This window comes from Acanthaster planci, linkage group LG10, assembly GCF_054643075.1.
Source record: "Acanthaster planci isolate LZ-2023a linkage group LG10, COTS_SCS, whole genome shotgun sequence".
Taxonomy (NCBI): domain Eukaryota; kingdom Metazoa; phylum Echinodermata; class Asteroidea; order Valvatida; family Acanthasteridae; genus Acanthaster; species Acanthaster planci.
In genome coordinates, this window is record NC_141786.1 from 14,089,980 (window position 1) to 14,116,659 (window position 26,680).

The window sequence follows — 26,680 nt, forward strand, 5'->3', positions numbered from 1 at the left end:
AAAGAACAATTACATAATACAAGAACGGAGAAACCGCTCAAGTCGAGTTCCAGGATGCATGGTTGGAGCAATGCCGTAAGTACATCAACATTTTAGGTGGTAACCAACATCAGTGCTGCGCTTGTTGCACAAAAAGGGCGGGAACCAGTTATTGGTGGTGTGGATTGGTCAGTAGAGGGCTTCACTTGGTGAGTGAAAACCGCAGCGCTTTACTACTATACAAAATCAATGACGGAAGCGCCTTTCCGAATTCAAAGGATTGACTGAGTGACAAGCCTTTAAAAACGCTTGTGCTAATTAGACGGATAACAATGCATTTGCACGCAGCTGGGGCCCCCAAAATGCTCGTCTCAAACGCAATCTCGAAACATGCAAGTTCGTATTATGGATTTTTTCCTCATAGGAATGTGCATAACTCAGTCGGGACCGGAAAATATACTCGTCTTAACCGGAGTCTCGTCTTACCCAAGCTCGTATTACCGAGAGTCAAGTGTACAGTGCATTTATGGGAACTGGAAATGTTGTGGGCACCAGGAATGGCACAAAATACAAGTGTGACATCCACTGTTGTACATGGGTTTAAGCAGCAGCGTGATGCCATGGATCAACCAATCAGAACCAAGGATTTAAGCTTACTTGAAGACAATATCTTGTATACACTCCTTTTCAAGTGTAGGATGTTAAAAATACTGTTCATGCAATCAACTGTTTACTGCCACAGTATTCCTTGGTTTGTTTGCTTCTTACAGAACAAGCCAACATTTTGAATGTCCAACCTAACTGCACCAATTTCATAAAACAAAGCTTGTTGCTCTGTGCGACATGTGTGTATTTTACCTTTTGCAGTATGCATAGCACCCTGTGCCTGCCCTCCTGTTTTGAACGTACATGTGAAAACAAACTTCATGTTCAACAGCAAAGCATTCACCAATTAGAATGAATGTACCAACACAGTGACACCAGACACATACCAATGACAAAGCAATCACCAATTAGAATGAATGTACCAAAACAGTGACACCAGACACATACCAATGACAAAGCAATCACCAATTAGAATGAATGTACCAACACAGTCACACCAGACACATACCAATGACAAAGCAATCACCAATTAGAATGAATGTATCAACACAGTCACACCAGACACATACCAATGACAAAGCAATCACCAATTAGAATGAATGTACCAACACAGTCACACCAGACACATACCAATGACAAAGCAATCACCAATTAGAATGAATGTACCAACACAGTCACACCAGACACATACCAATGACATCGTCATCTCCCTCTTCATCAATCACCATCTGCTCTTCATCACTGAGTGTCTCCTCGGACTCCTGCCTGCGCCTTGTTGAGGATTGAGCAAGCAGGGTTAAGGATTTATCTGCCAGCAGGTGCTTTGAAGATGATGAATTGTTGTCAGGCAACTTGCTTCTCTGCTGTTGACACAAACCAATCACAAATGCTAAGCATTTCCAATGACTAAGTTCATTTTACTGTGATGTTGATTCAACCATTTTACATTCTATACTATGCAATATACTATTCAGAAACACAATGGCTAGTTTCACAAAATTGTCTCACATAAGAATTAACTTGAAGACAAACTTGCCTTCTTTGATCCATTCTTCTTAAGGCATGTCTGCTTTTAATAAACATATCTTCAACAATTTACATTAAAACAATTGGACATCAATATTTCTCATTTCACAGCTATGTCAAAGTTGTTTTAGTCAAAAGAAGGTTTTATTTCATCCTGCACAAACAAACACATACATGTAATAAAATCCTGCATTTTTATATTTATAGCCTTAGCATATGCCTGACAAAACCTTCTTTCATTTTTCCGTCAACTTTTATCATTCTAAAGCCATTTTTCAACCCACTATTTTGAATGACCTTTACACAAAACTGTCCGTATTGTGGAAAGCAAGGTGACATCTTACAGGTTGTTGACAAGTTGCAACATGTGCTTCCTTTTGATCATGGCTTATGGCGTGAACATTGGATGCACTCAATGATCTCTTCTTGGGAGGCATGCATAATACTGGAATCTACATCACAAAACAAATATGGTTTCAATTCCAGTGTACAGTTAACATTTCAAGACAGAATAAACTGGTGTTATATTTTTACTTAACCTTAAACTTGATCTCTTTCTCTGTGAACGTATCTGTTACTGTGGACTGTGCACAAACAGTAGTAGTGCTGGTAAATGTACTCATTAAAGCCAGCGTGTGTGGTACATCATGTGCATGTACTGGTCTTTGCATGTGCACTGTGTGGTGCACAGTTTCCTTGGGGACGCAAATGAAAATGGTTCACAAGTATCTGTAACTCTTTGCTGTTTTCACTCTGATAATTACAATTCTCCAGCAATGTCTTTGCCAGGAGGCCAAGTGCACAGTGCTAATAGATTTCAAGTGTCTACCGCATTCTTTTTGCCGATTTCATAAAACAGGTGTTTTAGAACAGTGCGCCTCCAAGAGTTTGCAACATGTTGGCCAATCATAATGCACGAAATCTGTTGACCCAATGCATGTTCAAAAGGGTTGACAGATTCGCACATTATAATTGGCCAACGCGTTGCAAACTCTTGGAGGCGCACTATTGTGAATAGCCCATATTAAATGAATGATTTGCTTGGTGGGAAATAACTAAGTGTATATAATACCACCTGGGCTCTGAGTGCAGATGACTGGCCTCTAACTAGTTATGATATCTATGGTATGTTTCCCCCCCCCAAAAACACAGTACAAAAATTGCCTCATGTGGAAAGTGATGTGTGAGTACTACACAATGTAGCATAGAACACAGCAATACCAATGTAGAATGAAAATGTATTAAGTAGGTGGTGGTGCTACATGTATGTGGTGTCAGGTGGGTGCAAATGCACCCACTGGAAAGCTGCTTGCAGCCACATTTCCACACACAAATATTTTGTCAAATATTACGATAGGACAATCAACCTTTTCATTTTACGACTCTGCATTATAACCCAGGAAAAATGAAGGATCATTTGCACCCACACAATTCTGCCTTGCCTCACACTTGCACCCACAGCCACTGAGGTCTGGCACCGCCACTGATCGACTATGCCTTTAGATTGTCAAGATTTCATATGAAACGAGGACAATATGTCCAAAACAAATGGAATTTCATATTAAAGGCATCAAAAAACCCAATATGATGGGCTCTTGACCAAATGGAATGGATAAACTGTCTGAGGTGTTTATAAATAGTAAGTACAAAGTTTTTCACCTGAGATGGTTTGGTTGGTTTGTGTCCATCTGACATTTTCTCAGTAGGTAGTCCTTGGTGCCCTTCCACACTGTGAGATGTAAACACTGGCATTCCTGTCACTGAGCTGCTTGCAAAATCTGTCATATTATTTTACACATCAACAAATGAGTTCAAATCAAAAAATCATACCTCTGCTCCTTTCATCTATATGTAGCTGATAACTGTAAACTCCAGTAGGAGCAAAGGTGGTTTAAAAGACACAATAAGATATTACTTTCAAGCAAGACACACATAGCCAACACAATTAAAACAATTAAAAATGCACCAAGTCTATGCACATTGTACAATTCTCTGTGCATCTATGGACAGAGAGTCACTTGTCATTTTGATTAAATTTAGGACACTTTGGATGAAGAAAAAATATTAGAAAGAATTAAAGACAGAGGTGTAACAAACAATTTATTACATTTTATTGTTTTAATACCCTCGGGGCATATGGCACCCTCATTTTCCCCATCATGCTATGAGTCCTTCAATATTTAACCATCATATCCCATATCTCAGGAGTCAGTAATTGTTTACTGTTATTGTACCTTGAATACCTTCGGGTCATTGTACTTTGTTCTATTAATGCATTCCTAGCAATCAGTGGATGTAGTTGCCTCACGCTGCCTGTGACTTGGCACTACTGGGTGACTGAGAATGAGCTACAGTATTGCAGGTAGCATATTTGTACCAGCTTCCCATGATATTGGTAGCCAGAACTTGCTCTGGGAGGTGACAGACACTCTACCCTGACTGACCTGTATCAGTGCAGCTAGTTTCTCCCTCTGATGCATGTCGTTGCCTGGCCTCTGCCTTGTCACACAGCTCTGGAGGCACAACACTAGCAGACTTCTTTCTCTCTTTGTTGCACCACTTCCAATCGGGATGGGCTTTGAAATGAGCTTCCTTTACCTAACACCACCAAACACAAGGACAAATCAATGTAATGGAGACAAAGCAATAATTTCAAGATCCTCTGCTCTTGGAATAGAATTTCTTGGAAGTCAGTAATCTAACCAACAGCCTCCACACAGAGTGCATTAGAGCATGCAATACCCAATCATTATTATTACTTATTATTAATCATAAATTCTCGTAACGACACCAAGGATTCCTCAAAAGTGCCCTAGGCATTGTAGCTCGTAAGCCTGAAGAAACCTATAGAGAGGAGACAATGAGAAGCAGTTACAGTTTTAGAGGTAGGAGGAAAACTCCATGCAGAGGAATATGCTGGGTAAATCCCGCGGAATCAGGTAGGGACTGAAAACCCAATCCACATGTGGACCGGGCCAGGATTCAAACCCAGACCGCAGAGGTGGAAGACGAGGAAAAAACCACTAGCCAACCTGACTCCCCCTATCAACAAATACTGTACATTTAGTCAGCTAGATTGTGGAATATCACAAGATATTAAAGTATCCCCGGAACAGTCCTTGAAACGTCTTATTGCTCAACAAGGAAGTAGAGTACATAAAGACAACGGCTGACACAAAAAAGTTCCTGTTTTGATGAGAGTCTTATCATTTGTGACCTGTCACCACAGAATGAGCTGAAAGTAAGCATTTTCAAAAAGTGAGATATTGATTTTTTGTATTAGGCAGAAAAAGCTTTTTGGTGGCATGTAACATTTACGGTAAAAGTCTTCCCCGAAATCAAAACAGCTTGGAGAAGTGAAAGCGTTCACACAAACATAGTACAAAAAATCAAGAGAAAACTGCATGTGAAGTTCTGCTGAGTAAACACAGTAACAAACAACAACAAAATTCAAAACATAACAAAATCTGGAAAAGAAAACTCTGTTGAAAGCTCTTTGAGTACATAATTGTCAGTGGCACTGAGGCCCAAAATACAAGAGTACGAGTAACACAACAATCAAACATACAATGGCAATACTACAGTATAGCAATAGCAATACTGAATTCTCACTTCAGATACAAGAGGAGTCAACTACAGATGGAAGAACAAAGTTTTCTGTCAAACAAGTTTACAATGAATTCAAATAAATAAATGCTAAATGCTGTACTACGCATTTGACTAAAGCTGGCATACAATACCTACACTTTTGCTCTAATGCTTTGAATCACTTTTATACATGAACTTTAGGTTCTACCTTAAAAAGATGGATTCCACTGCAGAATAATTCTGCTCATCCCTGTCCATTTTCTGCTGACGTAACAATTCACCGGCCCCAAATATAGACATGGTACAAACCTGAAAAGCTAGATCATGGTACTTCTGCTTCTCCTTAGGCCCCAGCGCATACCACCATTCTCCAAGGATTTTACTGACAGTACGATTGTCTTGATTGGGATGCCGTTGATGGACAAGAGCTCGATGGCGCTTACTGAATATCATGAAAGCATTCATGGGACGACGGACATGATCCTTATCTCGGATCTGTAAGACAAATCACTCATCATAAAAGACAAGCAAATAAAAGACAAGAAGTCTAAAGAGGTGAGTCACTATTTAAAGAGCCTGTGCTCATGTAAGACAATCAAATAAAAACCAAACATCAATCACAACAAAGTCGTCAAAACATCTTCAGTATAGTTTAGTGTTTTAGACTGAATTTAACTCTGAGGAGAGAGAGAACCCCCACATTAAAATTGCATGAGAGGATTTGGGATCAATAGGATTAAACATTATTTTAAAGAAAGAATTCAATTGCTAGATAAAGTACCAAGAAGACATTTTCACAGAGTTGTGTGTTCCTTTGAGGAAAACAAAGTACAAATATTTGCTGCTACATGTATAGACTGGTTCTGGTTGCTTCATTTCCATCACGCGTTCTTTTGCATGTGCGCGGTGCAGCGGGAACCAGAGCAGCTTTATGCAGTGAGCTTTGCACGCGTGTTTTCACCACTGCAACAGCGAACGTGAATGGGAACTGTTTGTGAAAATTGGAAATTAATAGTATTAATGTTATTAGCATTGTTTATACCAATATGACATTTCGGTGAACAAGTGGTAAGGTTTGTCTAAATTTGCAAAATACTAGCCAATTTTTCTCGCCAGGTCAATGGAATAATAGCCATAATTATAATTATTTGCCAATTGGCGAGAATGGCTAACGGCAGCTGGAACCCTGGATTAGGATTACTTTCTTGTACATTCGATTGGCATATTGACATATCATAATATTATCATTCTATTAAGTTTCTTAGGGTAGGAGTAACACTTTGAGTTGAGTTTTAGATTGCATGATTAGATTGCTGGATTAATGGCTCGATTCGATTTGAATATATAGAGAGCCTATTTGACTTTCCTAAATCAGTCAGTGGAACATAACTTACTTCAAATTAATTCATTCCAAATTAACATTGCTGACTGGGCTAATAATTGTAAATAATCTTGTAAATATTAACCAATATCTGTAAATATTCAAGAAGAAAGTGTAAGTATCAAATAACTTGTAAATACATGTAACTTCAGAAAGATTCAGGGCATTGAAAGTGACATCAAACAGGCACTTTCACCTTCAAAGTGAACCGAACCAAGCTGGTTGGTTTAGATGTTCAGCTTTAATATGGCATGGTATTGAAAGTGCACGGAATGCACGCAAGAAAGCTTGATGAAAAAGCAAACACCAAAAAAAAATGGATAATGAATTTTGTGCACTCACTGTGTTGTGAGTGCGCTTGGCACATGTGCATGTACAGTATATGTACAGGTACACGTACATGTACTGTACAGTACACGCATACATGTACATTACACCCAATACATGTTGTGAATGTATGGTGGCCATGCATCACGTGATGATTATAAAAAGCATGTTGTCAGATATATCAACTGAGAATATGCAAAGGAGGGCATTCCTGCTGCATGACACATCCAGTTTGTACTTATGTACACTGTATATCCAAATGACAATATGCATGCCAATCTCCAATAGCCATGCCCTTACGTTTCATATTGGGCCAATGATGTCATAAGTGGCAGTGCAGAATGCTGTTCATCATTGGATTTGTACTCGAAGGCAATGGCCGATCTTGCCAGGGTTGCATATTATGTAGTAATTTTGCCAGATCTCTTAGTTGTTTGCAAATCTCAAATAACACAATGGCGTTATCCACCGACTGAGAGAAAATTGCCCCTTTGGCCACTTGGGCACCTATTTTGCACGATAATTAATGGAGCTAATGCGTGCTGTCCTGGGAGAGAGTGCTGACTTGATACCCAGTTTCTTCTTCAAACATATCAAATGCTGTAGTTTGGTAATTGAAGCTGTTTTGTGAAAAATAACAAAAACACAATTCGTTCGAAATCTCTTTTGATCTGGTATCTTGTAAAGTAAGGAGCTCCCATTTCATCATGTTGTCTTTTTTCCCCACTTATCCTACAATCTTTTTGTCAAGTCAAGCATGGTCCAAATACAACCACTTCAGGTCTGCAAAACATGAACCAAAGTTTGGCGACAAATTCCACACTGTCTGAAGCAAAACCGATCAGAACTTTGGAACTTACTTGCAGCATTACCTATGATATATTATTTGATTTCTCAACAAACCTTTCTTGGGCTCCTGGGCTCCTTGTCATGAGCATCTTTTGGTAGAGAACTCAGTGACTGAGAGCGTCGCTTGTTGGAAGGAGGACTCATGGCTGATGGACTGAATGGTGGGCTTGAAACTCTACAATAGCAAACACACAATATACAATTAATATCATGCAAAATTCTAAGTTGAATATACTTGGTGCCAACTGTCGCATAATTTTTTCAAATGTAATACTTCCAAGCTGAATTTGAATGGCTCCTTTTAGGGTTAAACAAGCCAATCTTTTCCTTTGGCATCTATTCTTCCTTAGTCTTCACTCATCAGGACAACTTTGATCCCTGGGTGAGTAAGTTATGTGGCATCAACATTATGATCTCTGCAGACTTCATTTGACTGTCACTGACCTGGGCTAAATAAAAACACCTCACAATAATTCCAAACCTGAAACACAATAAGTTTGAATTCTAATACTGAACTTACATCTCTTTATTGAGCTGAATAGGTTGTGGCTTATTGTTGGTGGACTGCTGAGTATGAATACCACTGGGTCCTGGCTTGGCTGCTATCACAATAGAACCTGTAAGTACATGTACATGGATACTGGATCACATCATGCCAAACCCTACCAGATTCTTCCAATTTCACTGAGGGAATTAAAGAAATTTGCAGGATTGACAGTAGTCTTCATGTTAGTCATTGTTTATTGTTTCTCCCCATGTACATATGACACATGCAGCTAAACTCACGGCACCAAAAAAGTAAAATCCAGAACACTTGCTTTTGAGAATGCTAAATGTCAAGGGATGATAAGTAGCACAAGTATGCATACCACTACACAGGAGTATTGTGCAGAACAATGTTCATGCCAAACAATGGCTACATGTACATGCATTATTTGGCATGCACAGGGTTTATCCACAATGAACACAGGGCGAGGATCCCCCCTCGTTTTCTCTTTTTTCTCAGACTTCTTCAGACTTCGCTTTTTGGCATGAACAGAAATAAAACCCTTTTAACCACTACCAGCCGGGGACTCCGGGATCGGAGCCGTATGGTTTATATGTGTGGCCGGGGTCTCCGAACTCGGACAAAGGAAACAGGGCCCTGTAACAAAAGACCGTACTCCGAACAAAAGACCAGGCTGCTGGGCATGACCGGCATTTTTCACTCTCAAAAGTGGTGATAATCCAGCATTATTTTGAAACCGTATACCAGGGTTTGGGGTATTTAGAGCAAGCGGATTACCACCGGGGACAAAAGCTCTCCACCACCGCAGCGATGAGCCACACAACACCGCTGCATGCTAATCTGGCCCCTATTGAAAAGAGGTCAGCAGTGCACTGAGCCAGGTTCGTGAACAAAAGACAGCTGTATAACACCGCACAATCTGGGCTCTGTTTATAAGGCTGCAGGCCTGGCTGAAATATTCGGGTGTCAATGAAGGTCACCTGTCAACTTAGAGTAGTGCCTGAAGATTACTCTGTGCGGCTATAAACGACTGTTAAATGGAATGATGAATTGTTGAAGGATTTTGAAAATGGAAAAAATGATAGTCATGCCGGCCCAGCATCCTCAACGTTGAAAAATGCCCCGGTCCGAAGTGGTTAAGCTTGTTCTACATGCAGCTGAGCTCTGAAGACAAATGACACTGCATTCGATTTGGATGCTTCCATATTTATTTTAACAGATAAAATCAGAGCAAACATGTTTCCTTGAAGGTGCTCTTTAATGATCTCATTACTGTAAGAAAACATCACCATTTTTAGTCTCAGATAAGGAGTCTCAGGAGTTTTGTCAAATTGTCCAAAGACTAAAATGTTGTTGACTCAAGGAAATCGTACATTTCTCACTGCAGTATCATTTATGGTCTTATTGTACTTGTGTTTATTAAACAGCAACCCCGACGGTAGAAGAAACTACTGGTAAGAAATCTGGCCGTAGTATGTTTACTTGGATCCAGTTATAGACATCTATGCCACATGCAGCAATATTGCTGCTACTGTTTCTGCCGAGCACCATGACTAGCTTTCGTAAAAGGAGCGTGTCATCATTACTTCATTTACATCTCATGAATACGGCTTTTCCAGGCTTTTGTCCACATACATGAAGCACCGTGGAAATGGGTTTCTGGCTGGTGCATGTACATGTATGCACTGAACTGGCACTGTCACATCAATGCACATTATTACACATAGTATAGTAACGTATGTGTATTCTCCCAAGTCTAAGGCGCAAAGCATCACCGTTTCAAACCCATAATGCCACTGGAGTGCCAACGGGATCCCTATCAGACTGACAATGGGGCCATCGTTGGTGAACAACCCAGTGAAGGAGACCAAGATCATTTGATAAAAACAGCTTGGTGAGTTCAGAGTGAAGGACAGATGCTTTGAATGTTTTTATGTTTTTATTTTATTCAAAAAAAGTGTCAGGCTAGAACGTGCAGCTCAGGCGTGCATGCCTTTGTATGAAAACATACTCAAGAAACCAGGTCCTGTGAGGTCATGACATTTTTCATTTCTATGGTGGTGTGCAATTTAAAAAAGCATTTCTGCGCGGCACCACCAACAGTACAAACATGGACAGTTTTTAAAAACCCGCAGAACTGGTCCACATTTTTATCGCACTATTACTATTTATTCAGAAGTCACAGTGCCACTTTACATATATAACTTATTATTTTTTCAGCACCGCTGGGGTTGATCTTCAAGTGGATACAATGTATTTTCTGTTGTTTCTGAAAACATTTTACATATTCACCATGCTACATGTATTTCATATCTCTTAGATTTGCATAAGTATGTTTGTTTATGTTTTAACATTTAATGTGGGGTAGTGTAACTATTTTTTACGAGGATGTAATGTGCTCTCAAACGGGCAGGCCCTGAGGAGGACACAATACGAATTTCTAAAAGCAACTAAATTTCTGTTATTTACTTTCTTTCAAGTAAGATATTCAAGAATTAAGTGGTAAATCCCATTTTATGTGATTTTACTAATATTGTAACCTGCATTGTAATCAAGAGATCAGAGGAAAGTATACTTGCTCAGACTAACTTTTTGTGTGAATTCATTTCCTAGATCTTTAAAGGAGTAGACTAAAGTGACCATTATTCAGTACCTTGAGCCTGATCAGCAGGAGTGGGCTGGTTGGTAGGCAGTGCAGCAGTACTGTTGGGTACTGATGCAGGTGGCTGACTGATGTTGAAGATAGGAACTAATGAATGCCAGTAGAACACTGGTACATGGCCTGGTGGAACAATGCATGGCCACACTGCTGGTAAACAAGAACAACCTGTCAATGGACTGCTCAAACACTGTAGATAACAAAGCATTTGCTACATTATATTTGTTCTTCAAAAAGCACATTGGTTCTGTGTCTCTTGGAGCACAAAAGAAAGAGAGCATACACAACGTGAATATGATGAATTGATATTTGAATTATTTGCACTCTACTCACATAAGCCTTTTAATATGCATGCACAAGTGGGTGTAGGCACATGTTACCGGTACACTGTTATAAAAGAGTTCTTTTCTCAGAGTCCAAGTACACCGAAATGTTACATGTATGTGTACATATAACATCATGTGAAACTCAGGCTGAGAAACCAGACAGTGCAGTTGGGATCACATGTACACTGCACAGCTTTTGATACTTCAGCTTTTGATTTACAACTAGAAAGTTGAAGAATTTTGGACAAGACAATGTCAACTGGCAAACACTCGGGAAAGGACTCAAACTAAAGTCTCAATCTTTTTGGTAAATCACATGTGTGTAATCACACTTCTCTTCATTTAAATACTCCATCAACATTGCCTTGGTTTTACGCTCAACTCCCATTATAATGTACATGGATGTGGGTGATTCACATTAGTGCACCTCCACTAGTTTGCAGTGTATTGACCAAGAACAATGCATGAAATCTGTTGACCCTTTCCACATGCGCAATGGGTGGACAGATTTTGAGCACTGTGATCAGTCAACGCGTTGCAAACTCTTGAAGACGCACCACTGTGAAAAGCCTGCAATGTCTAATATAATCAAAGGTGGACTGTAGCCATTTAATTTTCTGTTGTACTGCACACATGCATAGTAGACCTGTGCAGTCGCTGGTCTTCACAAAAATACACTCAGTTTGGGATGATACTGATAAATTCAAAACATTAGCACCAATTTGTATGTCACTAAACGCAACTACAACACTCACATCTTATAAAAATCAAAAAATGTAAAAGAAACCCTCTTTGGTTATTTACATGTAATTTGTACAGTTTGAATATTTTTCAGACATGCTGTGTAACAAGTACAAAAAGTAGTAAAAATGTACCATTCTGTCCAGCATTGCCACCAGGATTGTTCCCTGCACCTCCCTCCTTCCCTGACCCATTTCCATCTTGATTTCCAGCAGGTCTCACTGCTAGAACAGAAGATGAAGCCTGGTGTGTTGCCTGTTGCTCAGATGGAGACTGGTTTTGAGGTCCATTGCTGCCTTGTCCAGCTGCTTGAATAACTACTTGCCTCTTCCCAGATGCCTCAAAGAGAGTTACTGGGATCATCACCTGCTGTGGCGGTGGCAACAATGGCTGATGTGTCTCTGACCTCTCCTGGGCCACGACTGGAACTTTGCTTTGAAGTCTCTCAAATTCCATGGTCAGGTTGGTTCTAGGAGAATGAGCTTTATCATGAGCCACTCTGGGTAGGGTTGCTGCTTTCACATCAGTGATAGGACTTGTTTGTGTTTCCTGGGCACTTTGCCAAGCTCCTTGACCCTTGGGTGCTAACAATGCAGCCCTCAGTTTATTCTCAGGAGGGGATGGGAACTCAAAATAGTTGGTGCTTGATTGGTGGTGATAGCCCTGTGCAGTCTGCTGTCTAGATGCTGGGGGTGACATGATGTTGGGCGGGGAGATGACATGGTGTGATGCAGTGTTGTGACTTGGGGAAGGAGTGACATTCATGCCATGGTGAGCTGGTGTGGGTGATCTGGTACTGTGCATGCATTCCACTCCAGAATCATTACTGTCACTTCTAGCTACACTTATTTCATGTGACTGGTTGCGTGCATGCTCCATGCGCATTTTTAACTTATTTGGGCTGACAGGGGTAGCAAAGCTGTGAGTGTTTTGGAAGGTAGGGGTAGCACTTGCACTGTATTTGGGCAGACCTGGTGAGGTAATGTCTATTGATGATCGTCCGGACAATGGCGTACTTGCACTCCAAGGGGTAGGTGTGCCTTGTAAAGACCCTGACAACTTAGATATTGGAATGAATGTTTGGGGTCTATGTGAATTGAAGTGGGCAGGTGAAGGTGTCTTAGACTGAGAGCGAGGAGAATGAGGCACTGATGACTGGCATGGTGTACAGGATCTGGAATTTCCTTGTGACAGGCCTAGAATGATGTTGGCTGCTTCCGCTTCATCCATGTCAAATTTGGAGGGATCTATCTGTGGCCTGGAATCTGAAATCCAAGTTGAATAAAAACAAACATTTGCTGGATTAATGTTGAAAAACCTGAAACTTGATACAGAAGTGAAGACCATAATTGTGATTTACATGTATAACTTACTACCATGTGATCTATGTGATCCATGTGATGTACTTGCAGTCACACTGCCAAACTTCTGCCATCCAAATTTTAACTTTGAAACTGTGAACTTTCTACCCATGAAAATATATTGGGCACATTTTTTCCTAAATGCAGATGTGCTACTTTAAAGCAGGTACAGGTACTGTGCATTATTATAAAGGGTTTCTGTGATGAACTTTTCTTGCATGCACTTTCTGAGATTGAAGTTAATTTCGTCCCCTGCATCAAAATGACCACAAAGATGTACGCGTAACCTAGTAAACTGCATTGTTGACTGGCAAAAACTATTTAGCACACATGCATGTACACCTACATGTACCTGTTCGAAGACTGGAGCTGCGAGAGTCACTATCCCAATCAATATCACTGGTTTGTCCATCACCTAACACCCCTTTGCTCTTCATGTATGAGGACAGATGTCTGGAACAATACCCACGGCGTTGGGACTCTTTATTGCAGCCTTCCTTTGAGCAAAGCCTTCGCCACTGTTTACCATTATATTTCTTGCGTACACCATTGGGATTACACACTACATCACCTTTCTTATATTTGGGTGATGGGCTGACAGGAGAAAGCGAATAGGTCCGACTTGAAGCTATGGATGCCATGGAAGCTGTGCTAGCACCACTAATGTGACGTTTACGATCAGCCAGATTGGATGCTTTTTGACAGTCAGATTCACTGGAGTAGAGGGAGGATGGGGTATTAGTTGCAGACACCGATGGCTGAGGTTTACTGTCAAAGTGAACAGATTCCTGCTGGAGGTCATCCTCGGAATCCATGGCATGCTTAGCAGTCTCCACTGGATTGTCATGGTGTTCAGTGTTAGAGACAGGTTGTTGAGATTGTGGATGAGGACTATAGGAGAGTTGACGGCTTGGAGGCATTGGACAGGGAGGATCTGGCCCCCAAGGCCAACAAAGCAGACGTAACTTCCATAATGGTGTCACGATCTTCTCCTCAGGTCCGGTGGCATTGATGGCATGTACTTCATACTGCTGCACTGCTACTTTGATGCCTTTGACAATGGCCTCTATGTAGGCTCCATGACCAGGCGTTCTCTGAACCAGAATCTTAGAGCCAACACCCACTTTGGTACACGAAGGCACCTTATCACCAACAATTTCAACATTCTCATTCGATTCTGAAATTGGGTAATATTTAACACTCTTTTCATTGTCAAACATGACCCCAATCTCTTTATTTTTGCGCTGTTGCTTGATGATACCAGGATAGAAACCATTTTCTCTCTTTGCAAGCACACGATGGCCTCTAAACTCTTTCAAATCAACAGCCACTTTTTTTGATGGAGTAGCAGTGTCAGGAAATGAGGCTTTTCTTTTCACTCCAGTGATATTTTCTGCAGTATTCCTGTGGGTGGCAACATCTGTACTTGGAGTTTCTATGTCTTCGGGTACTGACACATTACTCAGAGTACTTTCATCATCCGAACTCACATCACTTTTCCCCTCACCCTTGTTTTGCTGGTTTTTCTTCGCTCCTTTCTTTGGTGGGGGGGAACCACTGGTGCTTGGGGTAGATGGACCAGATTTATCTTGTAAGTTTCTCTTAGGAGATGATTTTCCATTGGTTCGACCTCTCCTGGACCCAATGGCAGAATCTTGATTGAAGTCTTCCGTTGGTTGAAGTCTGACCTCTGACAAGCCTCTGATTCTCTTGGCTCTTACGGGAGAGGATTCTAATTCAGGCTCTGGATCTACTGGTGGTTTCTTACCACGCTTTGGTCTGTCAGCTTTGCGATTCATTTCAGTTAGTTTATGTAGTATACACTGCACCTGAAAAAAGGGTAACTTCAAAATTAAAAAAGAGGTAAATTCAACTCAGATTCAGTGACTGATCATGTACATATACTCAGCCAATGCTTGTGTGTACTTAAAATAAGACTAATGACCTGTATCACCTGAAACATCTTGCAATTCAGAAGTACATGTACATACTAGTATGCATGTACCACATTTACTTACAAGGATTAATATTTGTAGACACACATTTCCTACAACTTTATACTCTTACTCAGTGTACATGCATAAAAACTACCACTATTTGATATTCCCATTGCGTCAAATGAATTGAAAAGTGCATTTCAAAATTCTCCATGCTTTCCAGAATTGAGGGTTTTTCCTGTTACTGTGATGTCAGTAACAGGTTAAGTGCAGGTTAATTTTTTTTTACTCAAACCCAAAAGTTACTCATGGAAAAAAAGCTTGACTGCTGTCTTACTGCTACAAGAACACTAACAGGTATGTTCTTGTGACCCACCAAAGTAAACCAAATTTAGACCAGCAAGAATAACATCCAATAGTTCTTGTCCACAAACTAACGTAAACATGAGGTTTTTGACAGGATGACATCACATTTTTGCTCATTAATATGGAAATATTAAAAAAAGCAACAAATCTGTTGAATTTAATCTCATGAAAAAACGTTTTTAAAATTTGCATTTAAAACAAATGCATGACCTTCACAAAATCCATTCATTCCTGAGGGAGGGTTAAATATACTGTGTGCATACATGTATGACTATTCATCACAAAAATATGATTTAAAAACTGCAGCATTACTAACTATAAGCTTCAGATTTCTCCAAAGGTGACACAGTGAGATTATTTATGGACAGTTTCAAGCTGCTTCACATAACCACACATGTACAGTACTTTTGGGAGTACGCTTTAGCAGTATGTTGATGACATCATTTGGGGGAAGAAGTGGAATTGTGAAGTCACCATGGCTTACTGCTTCATGGGAATTTTTATTTCAAAAATACACTGTAGCTCATACACTAGAGACATCCATGCTTATTACAAATAGCACTGCTACATGTAAATCAGCAAGCAAATCATATTGACCTAGTGTAAAAAGGTAATATACAATACAACTACATTATGGAATTAAATTCTATGGTACTACAGCCCTAACAGCCCCAAATCCTCCGATTTCAGTATGATTTACATACACCATAGGGGGTTAGAGTTAAAGGTTCCACCCCTACCCTATCACCCCATTCATGTCCTACTCTACCACATACATACATGACCATCAACCAATCCATCTCTTACTCCACCCTATACCATCAACCAAATTCATCTACAACTCCACCCCCATACCATCAATTAATCAATCTCCTACTCCACCCCCATACCATCAACCAATCCATTTACTACTCCACCTCCATACCATCAACCAATCCATCTACTACTCCACCCCCATGCCATCAACCAATCCATCTACTACTCCACCCCCATGCCATCAACCAATCCATTTACTACTCCACCTCCATACCATACCATGTACATTGTGCATGCAGTGCAGGAGGGTATACATGTACATTATGCAACAATAAATTTTTCAACATTTGGGAGTTCAGTTTTTGATATGTATTGCTCAGTAAAATGGGTGTGACTAATGCCCGAGCCACAGGCTGTACTGTTGGTAATCAGAATCTCTCTTGGAAATGGTGAGATGCAAATACTGAGATTGGACTAATCCAATAGGTCCTACTGAGTGCATGAGCTGTGCAACAATGGTAAAGGCAGTGTTTACAATAAAGGGAGACAGCCAACAGTTATGAAATGGGGAGGAGGTGCATTCAAAGTGGATGTGAAACCTGAACAAATTGGTGGCTTTATTGCTCAACAAACAAACACAAGTATAACCGACTGGTCTGATTGGGAATTATCTTGTATTACAACAAAGTGATACATGTACCGGTATATATAATTACAATGTGAGAAAAGAGCCGTAAATGTGCTGATGGCAGAGGAATAAATGCAACTCTCTTAAGGCTTTGCACACATTTTTCATCTAGTGCATCTGATACACATCTAAAGCTAGACAATGAAATGTGAATGTTCATTCTTAGTTACCAGAATCACAGATAGAAAGGAAAATTTTCAATAAAATCTTTTAAAGGTGAAATACATGTAGGTCTCATACTTCTGACATGTTGACAGCTTAAGTTGCCATGCAGGATACATACATAACGCTTACACTATTTGAACAAATTCTGTCAAGGCATGGAGGAAGGAACACATTCCTTCCTCCATGGTCAAGGTGACAGAATTGAGTGGACACTATTTCACATTGACAGTTTTCGATGCAACAGAAGAACTGGCACATTCACTATCATAGCTGTAGGCCTGTGTAGGCCTATGTAAAGTGACAAATTATGACAACATTTCAGACAACTTTGATGAAATAGTTTCACAACCTGATATTCAAAATTCAACCCTTGTGCTTTTCCTCAGTTTTGCTTTTTTGAAATTCCCCCAGTATGAGTGGAAGTCAACTTGCGTGTCTCAGAAATTGCGCAGGTGCTTTTTGAAGACCGCGCACATAGGTCTACGGCAAAATAGACAAAATTTCATGTCGGCCTCATTGCTTTGTCATTCCTAAAAAATATGGATTCTGGCATGTCTGGGGCATATTTGTTTGAAATACACAATGCAGAACAGCTCACGTTTCTCTTATTTTTTTCCCCATTTAATTTCTGGTCAGTAGAAATTAACTTTAGTTTGCTGTATGACTGACGACTAAACTGAATTTACAGCAGCCAAAAGACGTAGTACTACAACTTCGTATAACACGTTAACAGGTACATGAATGAATACGTGACGTGTGTCTGTGAATGACCCGAACCCTATTCATAGCCCGCTACTAACAGTGACGTACGTTGTGTGCAGAGCTTTTTCTCTCGAAAGCTTACTTCTTTCAGCTCATCACAAACATCCAAATATGAAAACATATGGACTATTTTAAGGTACGATGGTTAAAGATGAAACACTGAAAAATGCTTACTTTCAAGGTACAGAAACGATGCAGATAACGCTCACGTTTAGCTCTTCATGACCATAGTTACGACAGCGGCAGCACAGATACGTACATGTACATGTACGTACGGATGGCAACTAGCTAGCTACGTCCTGCGGATCGTGGATAGCTAGCTAGCAAGCTGGCTCCCCAGAAAAGTGAATGAGTGTAGCTGGCCATAATATGACATCCAATTGGTTAACTGATAATCACATGACTTCATTATGAAAAATTTCTTGCGTTTGATTGGAGAAAAGGGGGAAAAACAACGTGCGTAAACTGACGTAATCCAGCCTCCTGACCTTTTAACTGATTTGCATAAATACATTGTGTCAGACTTTCCCCTAAAAATCACACGAGAGAAAAACAAATATGGACATTTTGGAGTGCATATCATTTAATTACTTTTAGGTTTTGTATGATATGAAAATTTTGACAGACCGTTCCACAAAAAGGACATTTTTGGGCACCTCTTGCGTGTCATAATAACATGACTGGGCATGTTGATGTCGTTCACCGTGTAAATTAACATAATTCAGCTAACAACCAATCAGCTTGCGGCATTGATTGAACTAAAATAGCGCTTGTTACTTGGCGTGGCAATGTAAATGCTATGGGTGCTGCTCATCCGTGGCACGATGAACAAACGTCAGCGGGGATTTCCCACACCCAGACTGAACCTTCACGTTACACAGGAAAATCTTTTCCTTTGCTGTCTTGACTTCTCCACCATAGACATATGTTTATGTTCTCCACATTTTTATAAGATCTTAAACTGAACGCTTTTATGTGATGAATATGTGATTTTAAAAAAATGTTTGGAGAAGAAATAACATCTAAGTTTTCCATTCCTTTTTCAACCGTCCCGTAGTCTTCTCACTCTTCGAAACAGTGTTCTCTTTTCATAAACCCCAACCCCGTATTTGTTATATGTACATGTAAGGCTTATAACATGTAATTGAGCCTCCTTTGCCAATCATCAATTACATTTCATCTGATTTGTTATATATATTTATATACATCTCTTCTCTTATGCGTGTATTTTTTGTATTTATTGTGTCTTTATTGCTAACTCCTTTACTTAATTAAATCAATTTCTTACATCATTTTTATCCCTTTCCATTTTTATTTCTACTTTTATTCATTACCAGTGAGTCATCTCCTTTTATTTCTTATATATCGAAATATTAATATGTTCTAATGTATTATTTTATATATTCTTACTTATATTTATGTATTTACACTTACCTTGATGAGGAGCAGCAGGTCTTCTTCTCATTTTAAGTACTATTTCAGCCTCCTGTTTGTCAATTATGCTTTAGACTTTCTTTACATTTATTGTACACTTACCTAGTGTTTTCTTAAACATGTATTATTTTGTATTTAAACTATTTCTTGTGTCCTTATTTATTGTGTCATTATCATTAATTGCTTATTCATTTAACATAATTTCATCTTTAAATGCTTACATTATCTTTATTCATTTCTAGTACTTCCTTTTCTTTATATAATATTTTTAAGTTCTAACTTTTGGCTTCAAATACTTTTATACATGTATATTAGAATTTATATTTAAATTTATTTACTCTCAACACAACTTGATGAGAAGTGGCAGATCTTCGGCCACAGTGGTTGTCATTCCTTTTTCCTCTCCAATGCCCATCTTGTATGTGATGAAAAAGAATTGGCATGAGTAAATAATAAATATTATAACTGTTGGTCTTGTCAGTGTCGGTCGTTAACGCGATCAACCTACATTATTGCTGAAAATGTAACTGAGACCCGAGGGCACAAATTAGAAGTCCTTAAGCTTGAAATTAATTTCACTAAATTAGTTACACGTGTAAGTGATCATTTTAATTTTAAAAAATCCTCTTATTCGTTTACACTTTCTCTCATGTGAAGTAATTTTCGATGTCAATCACAGACAGATGCAGCATCAATATCTGGTTGTTTCCATATGAGAAAGTGTTCAACAGAAATCAATGTCATACCATATATGTCTTTTCTGTTATTTTGTTCCCTCTGCTTTCTTTTTTATTTTATTTTTTGGGGGGGCTCTGTTGTTTTGCTGACAGCTCATCATACAAAGGAGTTTTGAACTTTTGCACAGATCTCATTTGCTGTCCTGCTACTAACACCGATTTGAGGGTGAGTGGTCAGAATCGCACTGTTCCCCTCCTTCTGCCAAATATTAAAAATATTTGCAGAACTTTCATCCTATATATAATGCTTTGGTCATATACATTTGTTTGGTCTTATAAATAAATTGGTTTTGTCCTCTATCCGCTCCGAGCGAAACACCGCATAAGTGTGCCATGAGGCGTGCAAATATTTGCGTTTCACGCAAAGCACGCCAAGTACACTTAACTAATTTACAGCGGCACGTATGGTCTTTGCGTACACACAGAACACGTGCAAGAACCCGCCTGTAGCCACCTGTCTTCCTTTTGCTGATTGGGGGTGCACTTCAGCTCGGAGCAGCTCAGGAAAAGTTTATTGGATTAATACTGGTTTTGTTTCACTTTTACAGAAACATGTACATGTATATCAAGTATCAAACTATTTTACTGTAAATGGAAATAATTTATAACATATAGTTGAGAACTTCCAAAGGTGAAAAAAAATCATCCAATTACTACCTCAATGCTATTTGTATAGTACAGAAGCTCAAAGTGACCATCTGCATTTCTATGATGTATTTCTTGGAAAGATGGAATACTGAGATTAAAAAAAAGACTTTCTACGATCTCATTTGTGGAAAAACATTTTGTATCTTGGAAAGACGTCTTTCCCTGATATCATTATCTTGGAAAGACGTCTTTCCATTATTGTATTACGGAAAGAAGTCTTTCCACTACTTTGTATCTCATAAAAGACGTCTTTCTTTTATATTTATCTCGGAAAGACATCCGACAATCTTTATTGTGATATGATATCTTGAAAACACGTCTTTCCTAGACAAGATATTAGAGAAAGACGTCTTTCCAAGGTGGTATATTTATGGGGAACCCTTTATAACTTTATTAGAAAAAACATCAAATGACAATAATATATATATGTATATGATGAAACTAATATATACATATATCGAAACTGAATTAAATATTAAATGAAACAAATATATAAAGGACGAAACTTATATATATGTATATATACACACACATAGGCATATATACATATATGTATACAGTCATACATGTAACCATTGCAGATGGTGGGCATACTTCCCAAACTATTAGACAGAGGACAAGTCGTCCATGTAAGTGCAGCCTATAACACCGAGGACATCACACACAAGTTCTTGGTTGTTTAAGCCGCTAAAATTAGGTTGCGTTATTTGCATACTACTGTAGGGTTCATCATCAATATGGTAAAAAGTCTCAAGAGAATGGCTGGTGCAGCATATCATAGCTTTACTTGGCTACTGCTTCATTGTGTTAGGACAAAAGTCTTTGATGTTTCTCCAAGTACGGGTCTGCAGTGCCACAGTGCAAGCTGCTTCGATGTCCAGCTTGCCAGGAACTTTCCTCAACTGGAAGAATCTGCGCAGGTCTTCTTGAATGTCTGTCTTCTCAGCTGCAGTCCAGGGACGCCGCTTCACTCGTCTCGATGGCGGAGAGGGCTCCCTTCTGTGTGATGCAGCATCACCAGGAAGCTGTCCTATTAATGCAGAAGCAAGAAAAGGGCATTAGAAATGTAGGTGACAGCTCAGCAGACAGCCAGCCCGTGTGACAGACAGAGACAGACTGACAGACAGACAGAGAGAGTTGCCAAATCTTACAGTTTTCGACAGATTCATGGAAGGAGTCTTCACTGCTGTCACTGCTTTCCCCATTGTCACTGCTGTTCTCTTCACAGGTGAAGCCTTACGCAAATAAACCAAAAACATTGAAATCAGTTAACCACTTCCTGTCAGGGCTTTATGTGCGTGGCTGAGGTCTCTGAACTCGGACAAAGGGAACAGGGTCTTAAAAAAAGACCGTACTCGGAACAAAAGACCACGCTGCTGGGAATTACTGACATTTTTTCACTCTCAAAAGTGGAGCTAATCCAGCCTTGTTTTGAAACAGTATACCACCGTTTGGGGAATTTGGAGTGAGTGGATTTCCACAGGGAACAAAAGCGCTCCACCACCACAGCAATGAGCCACACAGCACCGCTACATGCTAATCTGCCCCTATTGAAAAGAGGTCAGCAGCACACTGAGCCAGGTTCGTTAACAAAAGAAAGTTATATAACACTGCCCAATCTGGGCTTTTTTTTACAAGGTTGCAAGCCTGGCTGAAATACCCCATTTTGTCTGTCAGGCTAGAGCGGACACCACACAGTCCTTCACATGTTTGTAAGTGTCCAGTAAATGAAGATGGGAATTTTTGAAGAATTTTGAAAAAAATGATACATATCCCGGCCCAGCATCATCAACATTGATAACTGCCCCGGCAGGAAGTGGTTAAAGTACACATACATTTTGGCCCTTTCTTTCTTTGTACTGGTCTGTTCTTCCTTTTTGGGGGGGGGGGTGGTTTGGAAGAAAGATAATGTTTCTGAGAGGGTATGATGCCCTACACAGTGTGAGTCTGGGTTTGGTTGACTTGGTTGGAAGTCACTTGACTTGGGTAAACGGAACATGGGAAACATGGTTTGAGTTGGGTAGTCGGAACATGGGAAACATGGTTTGAGTACAAGGTGCCCTTACCTCCAGTTACATGCAGATCGTCCAAGGATTTGCCCTGCTGGGAAGACAGGTTGCCCCTCTCCAAACTCAGGAAAAGTCTTGACAGTTTGGTGACCCACTGTACAGTATCTAGCAACTGGTAGTATTTATGATGTACCTGCAGATCATGGCCCAGGAAGTTGGCTAGAGTTTCAAGCTGATGTTCCTTTAATGCAAGAATTGGAGATGCAGTTGCTACATGTTTATGGAGTTTAGTGGACCGGATGCTGGATGCCTTGTCAAGGCCAGCCTTATCTGCATATGCCCTTAAACAGTCACTCCCTCGCTGGTCTGATTTGTCTGGCCCGAGCACCCTGAAGGAGTTAAAGTTCCCGGTTGCCAGCTTCATGAAGGAACAACGACATTTGGACTGCATCAGCATTACTCAAGAGAATGGTGGCTTGGTTGTGTTTTCCTTGGGACAGCGTTCTGTGTGCGTGTGTGGACACAAGGTCTCGCCAGTTGAATTCACACAACTGCAGAAACTCTTCCACACGTTCTGCTTTGTGTTTTTGGCTGGACTCTGGGGCACTTCCTTTCAAGACGAGTGCACACTTCTTGACGGAATAACCAGCCTTCAGCGCTTGTGACGGAACATCGTACAACTGTTTGTCTTCCCTGAAGCCACAATATCATGCATGGCCTTGACAATATCAGGAAGGTGGTGCGGATGGACAAATGATTCAAGTGATGCATTTAGTTGCTGGGTGTTCTTTCGGAGTTGTATGACGAGTGGACCCAATTTACGTACCCTGTTACGGATGTAGCCATGCTGATCTACATCGTGCCCTAGTTTATGTATTCACGCTTGGCTAATTCAAAAATCAACGTGTTATTCTTGACTACCAAAGCCACATCATCTCTCTTCATTGGACTAAGAACCTGGTGTAACTGGAACGACACGCCAACAGGAGGAGGTTTCAACAAATCACTCTTGTGAGCAACCCGTCCACCCACATGAGCCCTCTTTACCAGTGCTGTCAGTCTGTGGAGGGGGTACTCGCTTCAAAGGGCACGTGTCACAACAAATCGATACGCACGTAACAGCCGTAACAATATATGCATGGTCCATACGCATGGGGAGATACCTTGCAATTTGGCCTATACCCAACAACAAGCACACTACGACCTTCACACAGAACCTGGCAATTGTGCCCATGATTACCTATATTGCGAATTTTCAACAGAAGTTTCTTACGCACACTAACGTTGGGCTCACCGGCGATCTCGATGACTTCTCTTTCTTCCTTGTGACATGACTGGAGATGACGGGGGAGCTTGGCCTGGGATACCTCCAAGTAAAAGCAGAAGTGTTTCTTGTCCCATTTCCTGCAGCCAACCTCATTACTGGTCTGCATTACGATCACACTGCAGTTCTCACAGACGTCAGACGTGTCATCACTTGGAGCAACAGATGTAGTAGGCCTATTGCTGGAACCGGTGGACAGCTCAGCCATACTGTTCAAACTTCTCCGCTTATGGTCATGATGGTAGACGGGTCAGCTGGCAAGAAATCAAATCGAACATCAATTTCATTATACCACCCGTCTTCTTTTAATTTGGTGTGGACTGGTAGGGGGGACAGGTACCTGACTCCAAAGAGCTACATCCGCCCCCAAAAAATAAAACACAATTAGAACCCCAGATACTGACAAAAGAAAAGTCTTTACTTCAGGCTGGAAAAATGTGCTTTATAAATCTGTGGAACTGGATTATGTGACTGAGCTTTTCGGACTGCATACATGTACCTATTCCACAGGTACATTCACTGTAACTGCGGTATAAGATCTATGTTAGCCTATCAACAACATGGGGGGGCTAGTAGTATTAGGAAGCAACTTAATACTAGCCTGTGAAACCTGGTGTGCTACTTTTTTTTTTAGTAGCTGGGGTGACCAATGATTCATGAAGATGGGACAATGCAATACACCATTTAAGACATTTCAAAAAGGGGAATCCATTAGGTCGCTTCGATAGCTTAGTTGGTAGTGATTTGAACTACAAATCCATAGTCCCTGGTTCGAATCTGACCCATTTGTGCTATTCATTTTCCAATTTTATCATTGTGTTTGGGATTTCCTTTTTCAATTGATGCAGAAACAGAGTCCAAGCATGAACCCTCTAAGAGTCTTGAGAAAAATAGCAGACCAGGTTTCACGGGTTAGTATCTAGTCACTTCCCTAGTACTAGTAGTAGTACTAGTAGCCATACTTTAACCACGCTGGTAGTACTAGTAGGGCCATATAAGGTAATGATGTAGTAAACTGTACGGATAGGGTCTGGTCATGCTCAAAATTCTATTTCAAATGAAATTGTTTTCACAAACCATATTTTCCACTGGAAGAAAACTACATCTCAGAACGGCTGCAGAAGTCCAAAGGCGTGCCGGCAAGGTGACGCTATGATGCTTCTGGGCAGTTTTGGGGCTTTAAATATGCTGGGGTTATGCGTCCCGAAGGCTTTTTTGTGCTCAGCGATGCGGCCCGGAGGCGGACACGTACACCCGTACCCCGCTGATACAGATCAGTGGTACGCCTGGGCCAGCGCACGGACGTCACATGACGTCCGTGGGCCAGCGTAGGAAGAGAGCTAGAGAGGGCGCTATTCCATCCAGGGAGGCGCCGAAACTGTCCATTTAGAGCGGGTGCTTTTAAATACCTGGCGTGTTAAATGCGTACACCGAAGACGGCCTCCAAACGCCTTGAAATTTCGCTGACCATCATAACTGCTGACTGTGGCCTCAAATTTCACCTTATTGCGAGCTAAGGACGTCCTCTATTTACAATCCGACCTCGATTCGTGGCTGTGTTAATAAATAGAAGAGCTCCGTCTGCACCTTTCACAAGTACTGTGACACACATACACGCACACACCCACACACATAAAGGACGAAAGCACGTTTAAAGGACAAAGATGGTATATATAGGACAAAAACTAATAAATATACGACAAAACTGATATATAAATGACGAAAGTAATAAATTTAGAACGAAAATAATAGATAGGACAAAGCTAATATATACTGGATGAAACTAATATGTACAGGACCAAACTAGTATACATAGAACGAAAGTAATAAACATAAAAAGAAACTAACAAATATAGAATGAAACTAATTAATAGGACGAAGCACCTCCTACTCGACGCCAGGCCCGTGCCGGTGGTAATATAGAGTTAAATGTAAAATTTATAGAACGAAAACGTAAAAATACATGTACATTTGTATATAGAACGAAAACGTAAAACATATACGAAGCGCCATCTACCGACCGATCAATTTAGAAAGCCCTGCATCATGGTTAGGCCCACTGATCTCTTTACATTGTATCGGCAGCTCTGCTCCGCGTATTGAAGCGACTGCGCGGCCATGCATCTTAGGCTAGTAAATACAATGCGCTTTCCAAGTCACCAGCTTTAGCGCCGTGCATGAATGCACTTTCGTGAATGGACTGAAGTTCGAGGCCATTGTATTGAATATCCTTAATTGCGGTGCGGTCACTTCAATACTGGCGATTTACAATAGTGCGCCACCAAGAGTTTGCAACGCGTTGGCCAATCACAACACGCGAAATCTGTCGCCCCTTTCCAAACGTGCGTACGTTTGGTCGACAGATTTCGCGCACTGTGATTGGCAGACGCGTTGCAAATTCTTGGTTGCGCACTATTGTGAAACGGCCGTATTCACACAGGCAGTTACTGCTGAGCTGCCTATCCAGTGTATAGAGATCAGTGGGTTAGGCCCACGGACGTAT

The 26,680-nt window shown here is 40.5% G+C and overlaps 2 protein-coding genes across 5 annotated transcripts in view; both read right to left on the bottom strand.

Annotated features, from left to right (window-relative positions):
- LOC147797846 (uncharacterized) overlaps positions 1-18,334 on the bottom strand; it is a 38,591-nt gene extending 20,257 nt beyond the window's left edge. The window contains exons 1-11 of one of the 3 annotated variants that reach the window (XM_087141947.1): positions 18,200-18,334; positions 13,704-15,180; positions 12,125-13,255; positions 10,918-11,070; positions 8,277-8,373; positions 7,811-7,931; positions 5,509-5,694; positions 4,056-4,209; positions 3,271-3,389; positions 1,956-2,063; positions 1,277-1,448 (exon numbers count right to left, since the gene is read on the bottom strand). In XM_087141947.1, the coding sequence (XP_086998073.1) occupies positions 1,277-1,448; positions 1,956-2,063; positions 3,271-3,389; positions 4,056-4,209; positions 5,509-5,694; positions 7,811-7,931; positions 8,277-8,373; positions 10,918-11,070; positions 12,125-13,255; positions 13,704-15,150 (3,688 nt within the window). In that variant the 5' untranslated portion in view covers positions 15,151-15,180; positions 18,200-18,334. Of the gene's footprint in view, positions 1-1,276; positions 1,449-1,955; positions 2,064-3,270; positions 3,390-4,055; positions 4,210-5,508; positions 5,695-7,810; positions 7,932-8,276; positions 8,374-10,917; positions 11,074-12,124; positions 13,256-13,703; positions 15,181-18,199 lie in introns of all 3 variants that reach the window. The other 2 variants (XM_087141948.1, XM_087141946.1) reach the window with 2 other exon arrangements.
- A 2,321-nt stretch (positions 18,335-20,655) lies between these two features.
- Positions 20,656-25,452, bottom strand: LOC147797847 (uncharacterized). 2 transcript variants are annotated; one of them, XM_087141950.1, is made up of 4 exons: positions 25,255-25,451; positions 22,911-24,431; positions 21,996-22,079; positions 20,656-21,874 (listed from the first exon to the last, which is right to left on the bottom strand). In XM_087141950.1, coding segments are annotated over exons 2-4 (486 nt in total). In that variant the 5' UTR covers positions 23,311-24,431; positions 25,255-25,451; the 3' UTR covers positions 20,656-21,872. The 2 variants fall into 2 exon arrangements, with proteins under 2 accessions (XP_086998076.1, XP_086998075.1); XM_087141949.1 differs by lacking the exon at positions 21,996-22,079 and having other exon boundaries at positions 25,255-25,452.
- Between the last annotated feature and the right edge of the window lie 1,228 nt (positions 25,453-26,680).